The sequence below is a fragment of the Carcharodon carcharias genome, chromosome 4, assembly GCF_017639515.1.
Source record: "Carcharodon carcharias isolate sCarCar2 chromosome 4, sCarCar2.pri, whole genome shotgun sequence".
In the NCBI taxonomy this organism is placed as follows: Eukaryota; Metazoa; Chordata; class Chondrichthyes; order Lamniformes; family Lamnidae; genus Carcharodon; species Carcharodon carcharias.
In genome coordinates this window covers 65,209,179-65,224,418 of record NC_054470.1, presented here as the reverse complement: position 1 = coordinate 65,224,418, position 15,240 = coordinate 65,209,179, and the positions used below count along the sequence as shown (strand labels likewise).

General features: G+C 40.3%; 1 protein-coding gene across 2 annotated transcripts in view; it reads right to left on the bottom strand.

The window, feature by feature from the left end:
* kcmf1 (potassium channel modulatory factor 1) overlaps window positions 1-15,240 on the bottom strand; it is a 141,380-nt gene that overhangs the window by 47,849 nt on the left and 78,291 nt on the right. For both annotated transcript variants that reach the window (XM_041186114.1, XM_041186113.1), the window contains one exon: window positions 11,415-11,554. In XM_041186114.1, coding sequence (XP_041042048.1) covers window positions 11,415-11,554 — 140 coding nt within the window. The remainder of the gene's footprint in view (window positions 1-11,414; window positions 11,555-15,240) is intronic.

Here is a 15,240-nt window from a genome sequence, read left to right as displayed (position 1 = left end):
GCACTGTGGACGTACCTACACTACATGGACTGCAGCAGTTCACCACCACTTTCTCAGGGGCAATAAATGCTGGCGTAGGCAGTGACGCCCACATCCCACGAATGAATGAAAAAACAAAACAACTCAGCCCTAAATATATTCAACGATGAAGCATTCACAATCTTCTGGGGTAGAGAATTCCAAAGATTCTCCCTCAACCCTTTGAGTAAAGAAATCTCTCCTCATCTCAGTCCCAACTGATTGGTCCCTTATCCTGAAACCCTGGCCCCATGTTGTAGATTCCCCATCCAGGGACAACAACTTCTCAAGTGTCTCGCCTGTTAAGCCCCTTCAGATTCTTGAATGTTCCAATGAGATCACTGCTCATTCTTCTAAAATCCAGAGAGGATAGGTCCAATTTACTCAGCCTCTCATCATAGGACCATCCTATCATCCCAGGGACCAATCTATTGAACCTTCATTCTACTGCCTCCAATGCAAGTATATCCTTCCCTGAATAAGACGACCAAAACTGTGCACAGTATCCAAATGTGGTCTCACCAAAGCCCTACACACCTGCAGCAAACTGTCCTTATTCTTGCACTCCAATTCCCTTGCAATAAAAGTCAACATGTCACTTGCCTTCATATTTGTTTGCTGTACCTGCATGCTAACTTTGTGTCCCATTTACAAGTACACCCAAGTCCCTCCTGAACAACAACATTTAGAAGTTTCACATCTTCCAAAAGATATTTTGCTTTTATATTCTTACTACCAAATTGAAGAGCCTCAAAGTTTCCCACATTATATCTGCCACCTTCATTGCCCATTCATTTAACCTCTCTAAATCTGCAGGCTCTTTGTGTCCTCTTCACAGCTTACATTATAACAATTAAAGCTAAAGGAAAATCAAACCAAGTTGTGTGTTTTTTTTTTAAAAGCCTGTTTACAAGTGCCTATTCAGAAAGCAAGACAAAAGCACTTGCTAGTTATATTTCTAAAGGGGATACTATGCACAAAATGCCCAAACTAGCCGGTAAACAGGCCCTGGCAGGGTTCCAGCAACAGCGCTTCAAGTGTTGAGCAAAGGCATGCTCTCCAGGCGTTTTAAATATCAGTGCACAAAGCCCCAGTGAGACCCTGTTTGATTGAATATCTGGCTAGTGGGAATTTTGCAGCCCCCTATTGTCTGTTTTGCCTGCAAGTGATCCTATTAAATGAGGTGCCAGCATTTAAAAGGCTGCAACAGGTTGTAGAATGTGAGCTTTCAGAAGACTGTTGGTTCATTAGGAAGAGCTCATCATCTTGCATTTCCTTCTGCCTAATCTTCCTCAAAGTGCAGAGCTCTTGCATATAGTATATATTTATTCATACTTTATAAGGCATGCCAAAAATATATTCCTGCACCTTTCTCTTTTGTATTAATTTAGGTTCTTCACACTCATCTAACAAATACTGGTTGACTTGCATCCTACATAGACCCACTATCATTTGGAGAAAGTCCTTATTTCTTCATGCCTTTTCTGGAGGTAAAACCGGGAACTGGAGCCAATCTTGTTCTGGGCCTTCGTCATTGTACATTGTTAAGTTTTTTTTGGGAACATGGGTAAGATTATCTGTCAACACTCAATAAATTATGTTCTGAATTGGCATTGAGTTTGGGTGAGATTTCTTAAAACTATTGACTGAGAAGCATGAAAACTAAATTACAAACAGATTCTAAACCAAACTCCCCATTATATCTTTGTTATACTTTGATGGTATGTCTGAAAGTCATTAAAATATGCACTGTGTTCATCCCTGCAAAATTACATAATAGACTTTATTCACAAATTCCAAAAAATTTGCCTTTGAAGTCTTGATAGTCTGTCAGGGCATTTTAAAATTTGGAAATTTGGTTTAGAGGTCAGCTCAAGGACAGAACTAAAATTGGCCTGCACGTTTGGGGTATTACAATTAAATCAGGACAGTTGAGGGGTAATGCAGTGCCTCTATCTACTTTGTTGGGATAGCTGTATTGAGAAGCTGTATCATTTTGTATAATTTGCTCATGTACATCCAATTAAAACTTTGTTTTAAAATCAAAACCACTGCAGATTTAAAAAGCAATGGAAGAAAGCAGCAATACTGCACTTAGATGTCAAACGAACACTTCACTTTTAGGCATTTCTAACCGTATTGCACCAACTTCTTGAATGGTAAGGCATAAGCTTGATGTTTAAAAAAGTGATAAAGCATCCTAAAAATTTAGCACTGAAGTTCTGATTTCACAACTGCTGTCCATCCTTCTGTAAGCCCATTATCTACAATGGCTTCTACCTCTAATGGCTGGGGCAGCAGACAGCAAGTTTTACTGCAAATATTTGAAATTAGGGATCATTCTACAAATGTGAAAGCTGTTAATGCCTGTATAAGTCAAGCCACACCAAATGAACATTAGTAGGAGCAACTGAAAGCTACAGAAAAACAAACATCACCAAATTTTTTTTCTTAAACCAACCACAAGATAACGTTTATTTCAAAAATTTGCTACATGAGCTATTATCCTGGATATTAGAAAGTAAAGGCCCCAATGCTAAATACTCTATAGGGGCTCATGGACAGTATAATTGTATACTGTAGAATCTGGGGGCATGCACATTATAAATCAAATGGTAAGCAGTACATACTGGAGGCAAAACTCAGTACGCGAAAGACAAGACTAAACACACTTAAATAACTTGTCAAGTGCTGAGCTGAGTACACCTTGTCAGAGAAAAGAACCATAGGAACATAGGACTTAGGAACAGGAGTAAGCCTTTCAGCCCTTCGAGCCTGCCCCACCTTTCAACAAGATCGTGGCTGATCTAGTTGTAGCTCAACTCCACTTTGCCTTCCATAACCCTCAACTCTCTTGTCTATTAATAATCTGTCTAACTCTGCCTTGAATAAATTCAATGACCCAGCCTCCACTGCTTTCCGGGGAAAAAATTCCACATACTAACGACCCTCAAAGAAAAAATTTCCCATCTGAAACGATAGACCTCTTATTCTTAAACTGTGTTCCCTGGTTTTAGACCCTCCCACAAGTAGAAACACCCTCCTAATATCTACCCTGTCAAACCCCCTCAGGATCTTATGTTTCAATAAGATCACCTCTCATTCTTCTAAGCTCCAATTGGTATGTACTCAACCTGTCTAACTTTTCTTTATAAGATAAGCCTCTCATCCCAGGAATGAGTCGGGTGAACCTTCTCTGAACTGCTTCTAACTCAATTATATCTTTTTTCCCCAAATAAGGAGGCCAAAACTGTACCAAAATAGTGATTTAAAAAAGTCTGGGTGTTCTAGTGCATAGATTTCTAAAGGTTTATAATCAACGCTGAAGCAATAACTAGGTGAATAGGGTGCTAGGGTGTACCTACAGGACAATGGATTACTGACAAAGGACACTACCTTGGTCTCGTACAAGCCTTGATTTAAGAATTTCGGTGGTGATATTGACACTGGAAAAGTTCAAAACAGGCCCACAAGATTAAGTCCCAAATTAACACATCAAATGATGGTCAGAGCCCCCACTATTTCCTCTCTTGCTTCTCTTAGCAGTCTGTATTACATTTTATCCAGCTCTGGTCATTTATCTACTTTCAAAAAAAATTGCTGAACCCCTTAATATTTCCCTCTTTGTTTACTGGGTCCATGTTTCATACTCCACCTCCTTAACTACAATGTTGACACTGCCCTCTGCTCTTTTTATAAAGACAGACACAAGGGATTCATTAAGAACCTTGCTCAAATTTTCTGCTTCTACACACAGGTTACCTTTTTGGTCACTGGTAGGCCATATTCTTTCCATGGTTATAATTTTGCTCTTTGGGCTTTCCTTGATTTTACTTGTCAATATTTTTTCAGGCCCTCTTGGTGCCTTCCTAATTTCCTTTTCAATTTCACCCCAAGATTTCTACACCTCTTAGCTTTATCAAGCTCTTGGCAAATTACATAAGATGCCCCATCTTGTCTTATCCAACACCATGGGCAGGATTTTCGAGTCGCGGGCAGATGCAGTTGGCAGGCCTGGGAACAGCTGGGAAACTGTCTGCTGCCCACGATCGGCCCCCAACCATGATTTCATGCTTGCTGGCCAATTAATGGCCAGCCAGCGTGAAAGGCGCACCAAAAGACTCAGCGCTGCTGGGGTGGGGACGGGAGGAGGGCGTGTGCTGAAGTCTGCGCAGGCACAGGGAGTGCGCAATGAAAGCTCCCTGAAGGTACAGAGCTGGGTCAGGCAGCTGAAGAATTTTTAAATCAAAAATAAATATAATGAAAGTCTGAAAAAAATGTCCCCGCATAGGACTCACTTACATGCACACACACATAATAGAAATGTCAAAACATTTTAATTTTTGAAAAATAATGTCAGAGACCTCACCTGCCCGTGGATGAAGTTTCCTTAAAAATGCAAAGGCCACCTGGCTGATTCGCCATCCTGCCAATCGTAACGTTGGATGGGCAGTGAAAAATCTGTTAATTCATGAATCAATGGTCTTAATAGGCCTCTTAATTGTCAGCGGGTGCTGCCGATTCGCCCGCGTGCCCGCCAACCGAAATATCATGTGAGTGTGATGACATCGGGACACTCACCCGATGTCACTGCACGCTATTTCACGCTTGAGCGTGTCAGGCGCACACCCGCACACCGAGTGGAAAATTCTGCCTCATGTGTTCCTTGACGTTTAAGGGGTTCTTGTATTTAGGAGTTCCATCTTTTTTCTTTATGGGAACTTATTTGTTATGAACAAACTCTTACTCTCTTCTCCTTGAACAACTCTCACTGCTCTGACACCTAATTACATTCAAGCAGTTGTTTCCAGTGCACTTTGACCAAATCATACCTCAGATTAGTAAAGCTGACCTTTTTCCCCCCACAAAGGTAAAAATTTTACCTTTGTAGCAGCTTAATCCTTTTCCATAACTATGTTAAGTCTAGCTGAATGTGATCACTACCAGCAAAAATGGTCTCCCACTGACACCTGGTGCACCTGCCCAGTTTCATTCCTTAAAATTAAATCCAGAACTGCCCATTCCCTTGTTGGGTTTAAGTACTGGTTAAAATAGTTCCTCTTCTTTCTACACTGAATCTTTCTCAATTTATATTGGGGAAGTTGAAATCCCCTACTATTACTGCCCTTTTGTTTTGCACTTCAGAAATTTGCCTACATATTTGTTCCATCTCCCCCTCACTACTGGGGGGCATATTTAGTATATTCCCAGCAACATGATTACCCATTTTGTGTTCTTCAGTTCATCCCATGCAGCCTCATTTGATGATTCTTCGAGAATATCATCTCTCATAGCTGCAACTCTTCTTTAGCCAATGTTGCAGCACCCCTTTTTTTTTAAATCCCTCCATATCTCATCTGCAAATGCTGTAACCAAGGATGTGGAGTTGTTATCCTAGCCTTCTTTGAACCATGTTTCAGAAATAGCTAAGATGGCATACTTCCAGTTGTCTACCTGTACCCACAGTTCTTCTGCCTTATTCACTCGAAGCCTTGCATTGAAGTGTATACCATCCATTAAGCACTACCAAACCCTTTTGTTGTCCATTTTATAGCTTTTGTTTCTTGTGCTTTTCACACTTACTAATTTTATGCTTTCCATTTCCAGCTTTGCCTTTATCCTTTCTAAATCCATGCTCAAATTCCCATCCCCCTGCAAGATGGTTTAAACCCTTCTGAACAGCACCATCAAACCACCCCATAATGATATTGGTCCCAGCCCTGTTGAGATGTAAGTTGCCCAGCTTGTACAGGTCCCACCTCCCCCAGAACTGGTTTCAATCCCCCAGGAACCTAAAGCCCTCCATCCTGTGCCATCTCGGACACTTATCTGCACTATCCTCCTATTTCTGTACTCACTTGTGTGTGACACAGGAGTAGTCTTTGGGGACCTGATTAATAATTTCTTTCCTAGCTTCCTAAAATGTCCAAGGACCCCCATCCCTCTCTCTACCTATGTCATTGCTGCTGATATGGACCAAGACTGCTGGCTGTTTGCCCTTCCCCCTCAGAACACTCTGTAGCACTGCTGTGATACTCTTGACCCTGGAACTAGGAAGCATGTATCTTTCTATAATCATGTCTGCGACCGCAGAAAAGCCTGCCGGTTCCCCTAATTATTAAACCACCTATCATTATTACTTTTCTGACCTTCCCCCTCCCCTCACCCTCACCTTGTATAGCTGAGTGATCCATGTTGGCGTGGAGTTGGCTCCAGCTGTGCTCCCAAAAAAGCCATCACCTTTAACAGCATCAGAACTAAATACAGATTAAAGAGCAAGATGAACCCAGGGAACTCTCACATTACCTGCCTGGTTCTCTGTCTGGTGATGGCCATCCATTCCTTCAGTGCCTGCACCCTCTAAATTTGCAAGCCTCCAGAAACCTCTCCTCACTCCCACGCTGTTCACTCACCTCCCTTTTCTTCTTGCCTTTCCCTCGTCTCCCCTCTTCCTCCCATCGTCCTTCCCTTTGCTCTTCCTTTACCCTTCCGCCTATATCTTTAACTCCCATTGTAGGAGATCAGCCAGTAATATTAAAAACATCATAGATTTGCACATTGCAAGGAGAGAATTGAAGTCACCACTGGAGAGAAAGTGGACAGGATCTGCATATCGTTTTAAAATGTTCATAATGTCATGCCACAATTTTAATTCAGTGCAGTCCCAGGCATACTTAGAATGTTAGTGTCAGCACATAATGCAATAATCCTACACAAACCAATACATTTTAAGGCAATGTGTGTCGTACCCCTAACTCATCAATTAAAACTGGTGTCAGCACTAATACCAGACTTGTGTAGCCATTGGATTTCAGTCTAGTATTACATAGATCAAAATGTTCTCTCTAGACTCGGCACAAATTTAGAGCAAATCTGGAACGGTAATGCTGAGTGTATGAAAATTTTACAAGCCGACCATTAAGTTTCACTATATTCCAGGGATAACACTTCTGTCCCACTATATTTAGTCTGGTACAGCAGTCCTGTATAATCCTGGTGATTTTAGTAATTTTACCTCAAGACACATTTGATCTACTCCATTTGTCAACAATCATCCAAGAGATGTTTTCCAATGACAATGGCAGCTTCTAGATCTTCAAGAAGAAACTGATGTTGATAGGACAGTGGGTCTTGATGTGGTTTCATGGCAAAGGCAACGAGTATTGAGAATGGATTACCAATACTGAAAAATACCAGGAACACTTTGCACAGATGCCAGACAAGAAGATACATGATAAAGCCACAGTAACCAGTTTAGAGCTTGAAGATCATAACCAGGAAGGAACAGATGTCAGGTAACATATCCCATTATGTACAATAAAAAACTAATATGGGTGGACATAGAATTCAGAATACTTAGTAAACCTGGTGTTAGTGTTTCTATCTGAATTGATTGTCATTCTAGTATTGTATGGAGAAGGTGAAATGCACAAAGGCATAGTTCAACCATCTGTTGCTGGGTGTGCTGATCCCCAAATTAATACTTTAAATAGCTTTCTTGTTGTCACTTCATGAAGAAGTTGAGCTCCTTTCTGTGCAGTTGAAGCTAACTTACTCAATTATTTCATTTCAAGATACTTTATCTGTATTATGAAAACACTTCAGAAAAACATTGTTTTTAAACTTAATTCTACAATTCTCAGGAATTGATTGACCCTCAGTCCTTGAATGAAGATAAATTAAGTCAGGTATTTTGATGACCAATTCATAAAGAATTTAAAAGATCATTTTAATATACTTTAAAATTGTGTTATTGTAAACTCTTAAAGCATCAAAAATCAACAGAATTTTAAGGAGCTCACCATTTTCAGCACCATCAGTGAGATATCTCGTGGAGATGTAATAGTACCTTGGGTTTGCCAGGAAGTTAACTCACTGGCTAGCAGCATTTTACAAGTCTGACATTTGTAAACCCATCGGACATTGGCCTGGCTAAGGCTACGACGCACCAATGAGTCTTTATAGTACTGACTGTCAACTGGCTGGTAGGAAAGGCTTTGGAGCTAAATTGCAACCACCTCGAAGCTAAATATGAACAGTTTGGGTCCAACCTTCACTAAGGCCATGTACAAGCAGAAATGTACTTGCATGGAGTATTTAAACATCTAAAACATTCAGAAACAGTCAAAAAAAAGTCAAGGATTTTAATAGCTCAAACTAATGACAAGGTTAAAAGAAGAGCAAGAAAATCTGGGAAATAAAGACATGAAAACTTTTCTTAAAAAAAATGACCAACCCAGGGATCTTGCATTTTCTGGGTCTGGTGGACGCCTGAATGCTTGGCTTAGTATTCAAAACTGGAAGTTTAGGTGTTCACATTTTCATGCAAGGCAAAATAGTATACTCATTGGCAAGAACACTTACTCGATTTAGAAACAGTATCTTCATCGCCACTAAGGAACTTTCAGTGCTGGGTCATGCATCTTATAGCTTTTACTTCGTAGTCCCATAAGGACTAGGGGAGGTGGGTATCTTGAGGCTTGCCAGCTGAAATTGCTCAGATAGGGAAGCATTGTATCTCATTATGGCTCTATGCCTTAGCAACTACTATCCACTATGGTGCACTTAAGTGTAAAGGGTGGGGGATGCTTCCTACAGGAGAAGGTAGTAGTAAAACGGCCAACAGTGCTTCACATAAGTATAATCAGACTGAAACTGTCTTTAAGTCACAGAAGGAAACATTAGGAAAGGTGGTGAAAATCTTGGTCAAAACAGGTAGGTTTTAAGGAGGAGGGCTGTGGAGAGGCAGAGAGCTTTAGAAAGGGAATTCTAGAGCAAAGGGCCTCGACAGCTGAAGACACAGCCGACAAGAGGGGCAGCATGTAGTTGAGGTAGAAAAGGAGCCAAGATAGAACCTTGCAGGACTCCAAAAGGTGACACTGTAGCAGCAGAAGTAGCCATTGCTGGAAATGCTCTGGGTACAATTGGATATGTTAAGTGTGGAACAAAGCAAAGATCATCCCACTCAGCTGGACAATGGGGAGGCATTGGAGAATGGTGTATTGCATCACGTCAAAGGCTGCAGAGAGGTCAAAGAGGAAGGAGGGGTAGTGCACCAGAGTCAGTCATTGAGGATGTCATTTGTAAATTTATGTAGGGGTTTTTCAGTGAAATGCCAGGGACAGAAACCGGAGATTTAAACATGGAGTTACAGGAAAGATGAGTATAGATTTGGAAGGCAACAAGAACTTCAGGAGAAAAAAGAAGTTGGGGATGGGGCGCCATGTCATGAAGGGCAGTGGGGTGTTCGACTGTTTGGTGAGAAACAGATCAAAAGAGCAGGTGACAAGTCTTGTTGGGTAAGAAGAGCTCAGAGGAACAAGAACTTGGGCTCAGGCAACATGCCCTTATTTATTTTGTTGTGCATCCTGTTTGCTGTACAAAGCAGTACATTCCAGATTACTGCATGGTCACACCGCAAAGGTAGCTAACTAGAAGGTTTGATTCAGAGTAATAAGGAAGTCCTTGACCTCCTTGCTCTTGGTTTTGGAGGCTAGGGCAGAGGAAGAAAGGCTTAAGGAGTGAGTTATCATGAAAAGAAGATAGGGATCATCTTTGCAGTCCTTGGTAATCCTGTAATAGTGAGCAACTTATGCAAAGGGAAGAAAATGCTTGATAGGTCCAGCCAGATCTGGTGGCAGGTAACTAAACCAGTTGTAGACCAGACACACTTGTCTACGTGCCTTGGGCTCAGAGCGAATATGGGCAGTGTGGATTTTTGCCTGGGACAGGGCATCAAAGGCAGAGATGAAGATATAACTGAGCAGATAGGCCCATTTTCTGCAATACTGTCAAAGAATTGGAAACAGCAGGAAGAAGCAAGTGATGAGGAGATCGGGGTGGCCTTGACTTTGATCAAGATAATGGGAGTAGAGAAGCTATCTGAGATGTCTTGTTTGTGAATGGCCATGAAGTTTATATAGTAGTTACAACAATATTGTGAAGTAGTGAGATCACAAAATGGAAAAGAGTGAGTTGAGGTTGAGATTGAAATCACTGAGGAGGTGTTGCTCAAGCACAGAGGTGTTGCTCAAGCACAGAGGCTGAAGTAGGAAAGGAGTGAAGAGATTTTGGTGAAAAACTCAGTACATTTTAAGAAGAGTTCAGAGAGCTTGAACAAGTTGAAATGCTCATAGAAAAAGCAGGTGCAAGAGGAATAAGGGAAGAGACCAAGCTGTGACTTACTAATACCAATGGGCACAAAGGAAATTCAGGGTTCATAGGCATGGCAAAGATTTAGATAGATATGTTCTGGCTACAAACTAAAGATGGAGAAGAGACGAGTTGAGAGATTACAAAGTTAAAGTCGCAGCGGTTTGGACGACACAGTGGGTGGAAGATATAGCCATACAAGGAGGGTTTGATCGGTGGCAAGATGTTGCTAGTTATGAGCCAAGTTTCTGTCAAAAGTCAGTATGTCGATCAAATATCCACAATTGGGTCATCATGGCAAGGATCTCTGTCACAAATTAATGCACATTCTGGAGAGAGATGCTAAGAGAGGTGGTGATCGATCATTCATCATCTGTCTAATAAGACAAAGAATAGTGGTAAGATTAGCCCCAAACAGGTGCATTGCGTGAGATCTTTAAGAGAGGAGGATGGGGTAGTTATAGTTGCTGCCAGTAAGGAAGGAATAAAAGGTGCCTTTATGGGTCTTTGGAGGATGCAGGAAGGTATAGATGATAGCTCTGGATCTATCCTAGGGGATTCAAGCCCAGCAGAGTGACAAAAAAGAGTAGGAAAACAGAAGAGTATTGATAAATTGGGGTAAATAAGTAGCTGGGAGGGGAGAAATTAAAGTCGGCAAACTTAATGATAGCAAGGGGAAGAAACAGGAAAGAAAAGTCCAAGAGAGGCCAAGGGAAAGGGAGAAAAAAGGTAGATACAAGTAACGGATTTGAAATCAAAATACTAATACCAATGGGCACATAGGAAATTCAGGGTACATAGGCATGGCAAAGATTTAGATAGGTATGTTCTGGCTACAAACCAAAGATCAAGAAGAGACGAGTTGAGAGATTGCAAAGTTAAAGTCGGTCCTTCAGTTGGATGCTGCTGATTAGAAAATAGGGTGCAATCATGCTTCCTCACTATCTGGCTAGATTAGCAACCCAGAGATCACAGTTTAAAGCTCATATTAAATGAAATTAAATATAACTCATGAACTGCAATGAAGGATACCATTTTGTTATCTAAAGCCAGCTGGTTCATTAATGATCTTTAGGGAAGGGCCTACCATTCCTACCTAGTCTAGCCTATGTGAAACTCCAGTCCCATACTTTGTGGCTAACTTAATGCCTTCAGGGCAACTAGTGATAGGCCATAAATACCACCTTCTCAATGTCACTCACATCACAATAACAAATTTTTGAAAGTCCCAGGACGACTCTTACCACTTCTGTTGATGTTTCTGCATGCTCTGAAGTAACGTGTTCCTGGAGCGTTGTTTCAGTGAACCCCATTTTCCCACAGTAAGGACAAGTAAAAGACTGTGGCTGCTCAACTGACAAGGCTTCCCCACCGTAATACAAATCTGCAAAACAATAATGTACACATCAATACATGCAATAGCCTGAATATTCTACAAGTGGAACAAGTAGCAAAAGGATGTTCTTTGTCCCCTAACGATGTTAAACTAGAGCAATGCTGCACATATGCATCACAAATATATTAAGCCAGGCTGAAAAGTGAATAAAGATTACTGGACAATAGCCTGAATTTTGTGGTAGTAATGATGGCAAAACTGTCAGCATTTGTCATTATTCTTCTGAAACTGACAGCAACTTCTCAAGTCCACACATGTGCAGTTAAACATGGAAATCCAGAAGTTGTTTTCAGTGATCCTATGCTTCTCCAGAGGGTACGTTATTGAGGTCCCCTCAGATTGAATAAGATCTTCCACACTTCAGCTCTTAGGTCTTACTGAAAATCCTTTGAAAAGTTACACCTTGTTGAATGCAAAATAACTAGGTTTTAAATGTTGAACTAAGTTCATAATTACTGCTAAATAGCTTCACTGGCTCTGAAAAAGTATTATATTTGTTAAATCAAATTTCTCTCATGATCAAAAATTCCACATGCTTTTAAAATATATATTTATATAATTTAAAAAAAAAATATATATATATATTAAAAGTTTACGATATTTTAGTTTCTATCTTAATCCCATGTGTATGTTCCTATCTTTATTTCACTATCTGTAAATTTAAAAGTAGAGGAATTGAGTAGTTTATACTTCTTGGTTTGCTGGCTGTGAGGATACTTCAATATGATCGACTGCCTAACCATGTTTGATGACATTACTACCGCTGGATGCCTAGAGATCTCCCTAACCTGTCGCCAAGCACAAACTGACGTTGGCAAATGGGAAATCCACACCACAGAGATCGCCAGATTTTTGTAGGTTGTTCTCTTCGAGGTCAGTGGCGAGTGCCATTCCTTTGCCACTGACTGCAAAATCCAGTCCATTATAACCGACATTTTTCAAACTATTCAACTTTATTAACCTTGTAACAGCTTTCTTCTTTTGCAAACCAGAGTTATCCATAGTGTTAGTCCAGAAAAGAGAATACAGTGTACATTTACTAAAATACTGCTTGGTATGGAAAATGCAAGTACAAAGAAAGGGTTGATAAATTGGAAATATTTTTCTCAGACCAGAGGCAAAGGAGTAATTTAATAGACTTAATTAAAATTATGCAAGAATTAAGTAGCAGCAGAGAGTTTCAAATGATTGAGCAGGTCTATTGTGACAGATATAGGGCAGAGATCAACAGAAACACTTATAAGGAGGTATGCATGAATATCGAAGATCAGCAGTTGGGTTATGGGGAACATCCAAAGAACACAAATGGCCACCACCCTAAGACCAGAGATAAAACACTTACTATGTTCTTTTAGCCCAGTCTATCCATCAGTTGTCTTGTATGCTCAGGAGCATTTTCATTAAATGAGATGCCATTTCAGTTAGCTGCAGATTTACTAAGTAAAAATAGCATTGTCAATCGTGAAATGCCTTTGTGATGAGGACTGCCTCTATAAAATCTGCTATTTAAAAAGTACTGCAAATCTTCAAATTTTAATAGACTCCATGTGTTATGTCTAACTCATTTTAAATGGTGAATTTTAGGAAAAGTCGATCTGTACAATACACTCCCCTCGCCCTGCTGTGTTTTTACAACTGTAAAATACTTGGCTACCTGCCCTTACTAAAAGATTAAGATACTTGAGTATGTCGAATTGTATGGCAAAAGAACACAAGATGGTAAATCAGAACTGGGCAAACCCTCCGCTGGAGACGTGATAAGCCAATAGCTGGCCGGAAGCTTGCAAGGCACAGCAAAGCACTGTTGACTAGCCAGCCTCTTGTTTGTGGTGCGGGCGTGCCAAACATGTTTCACTCAGCTCTAAATATTTCTATAAGCCACTGCCCTAACACATAGGATACTCAGGCTGACAAGCAGGAGACACTCATCTAAAGTTTTGTGTTGTTAAGTTTTCGTTACGGTAGTTAAAACTCCAGCAGTAACCCATACACATTTGAGGTTCCCCAAATATTGGCTCTTGTCGATCTGCATTCAAGTTTACTGTTTCTGCAGGGAAAAAGTTTCCACTCCAAGAATACTTGTCAATCCTATCTCAGCCCAAAAGAGATTACATGTTCAGGTAAAGTTCCTACTGAGGCTGCTTTTTAGTCTTGATATAGCTTTTGAGTTCCAATTTGCAACTGAGTGCAGCATACTTGACTACCTTAAGCTAATTGCAAGGGATTACTCAGTTTGGTTTGGAAACAAACTTGGTGATGGGCTTTCCGCATTGTGCATTTTGCTGATGATTTAAGTGCTCCCCCTCTCGTTAAACTGGCACCAATCGCACATGGGATTTCTGAAGAAAGAGTTTTGGAATTAAAGGACTATGCTGTAAAACAACATGAATTTTCATTGGCTTATAAAGGCCTCTAAGATGGAGGGGAGTCTGTTGCAGTAGTCAATCAACTAACCATACTGCTCTCCACAATGAGATGGGGACATGAGCAATTTTTATTTTGTCTTGGACTGTGTAACAAACCATCCACACATCTCAGTGTTGATGATACTTAGCATGTGAGCCCAGCAGAAGGTATCTGCCAAGAATACACTTTTTGGAAAAGGATTAATTACTTTGGTTGACATATATCCTTGTATATTCACGAATGGGGAAAGAATCAAGGCCCTATCCTTTAACTTCCAGAGAATGCAGAAAGAATTGAAGAAACAGTCTGCCCAGTTTTAAATGATAGGGAATGAGATGCAAGCTTGAGTCTAGGTGTTGGAAATTAAAGTGGAAGAATACTTGAAATTAGTTTTCGAAAAAGAAAAGGTAATGCCAAAGAAAATCAGACAGCTGACAGAACGGCCAGGTTGCATGGTATATTAATTTACTAATTTTTTTGGAGAAATGAAAAATGAGTGAAGTGAGGTTTGTTCACAACTATTACCCTCTACATGCACTTTCTGACTGCAAAATTAAACGGGTAAACAATTCACGCCTGGTCTCATGTCACAAAAATGTTTTTTTGAGTCTTCCTATTGAAGGATTGGGCAGGCCAATATGAGAACATGCAATAAAGACACTACATCCAGTTCAGATTGCAAAGGATTACTAAAATTACATACCCTGGGTTACACTATCGTATCCTTAAATTGTTAGGAGTATATGCGCACATGAACAAAAGATGGGGACTTTTGGGGATAATACTACATCACACTCAAAAGAATGTTCTACAGCAAAACAAATATTTGTAATATTCTCCTACCCTTTTGATGTTTCTATATTTTGCATACATGATCATGTAATCATAATGGATTGTAAATAGTGTGTTCGGAAATCAAAATTCAATACTAGCTGGTTCAGTGGTACTCAAGCCACTTAGTAACTTTAATTTAATAACCATAGATATACTTTCCAAAGTAACTAATGTTTCATAAAGTGAGGTAACACCATTCAAATCAATATTCCACGTGTAGCTTGTGTAAAAGGTTGGCACCATCTACTTCCACAGTTAAAGCTTGGAGATTAGGTCTTATGAGTTAGTGTGTTGCCCTTTCATCTCTGGTATCTACCTAGGTTTTATCCCATCATTAGAGGCTGGATTCAAAAAGCACTCACTCTGCTGCAAACGTCTCACAAGAAATTAATATTCTCAGTCCAGCCACAACCATTGCAGTCTCAGTCCAAGAG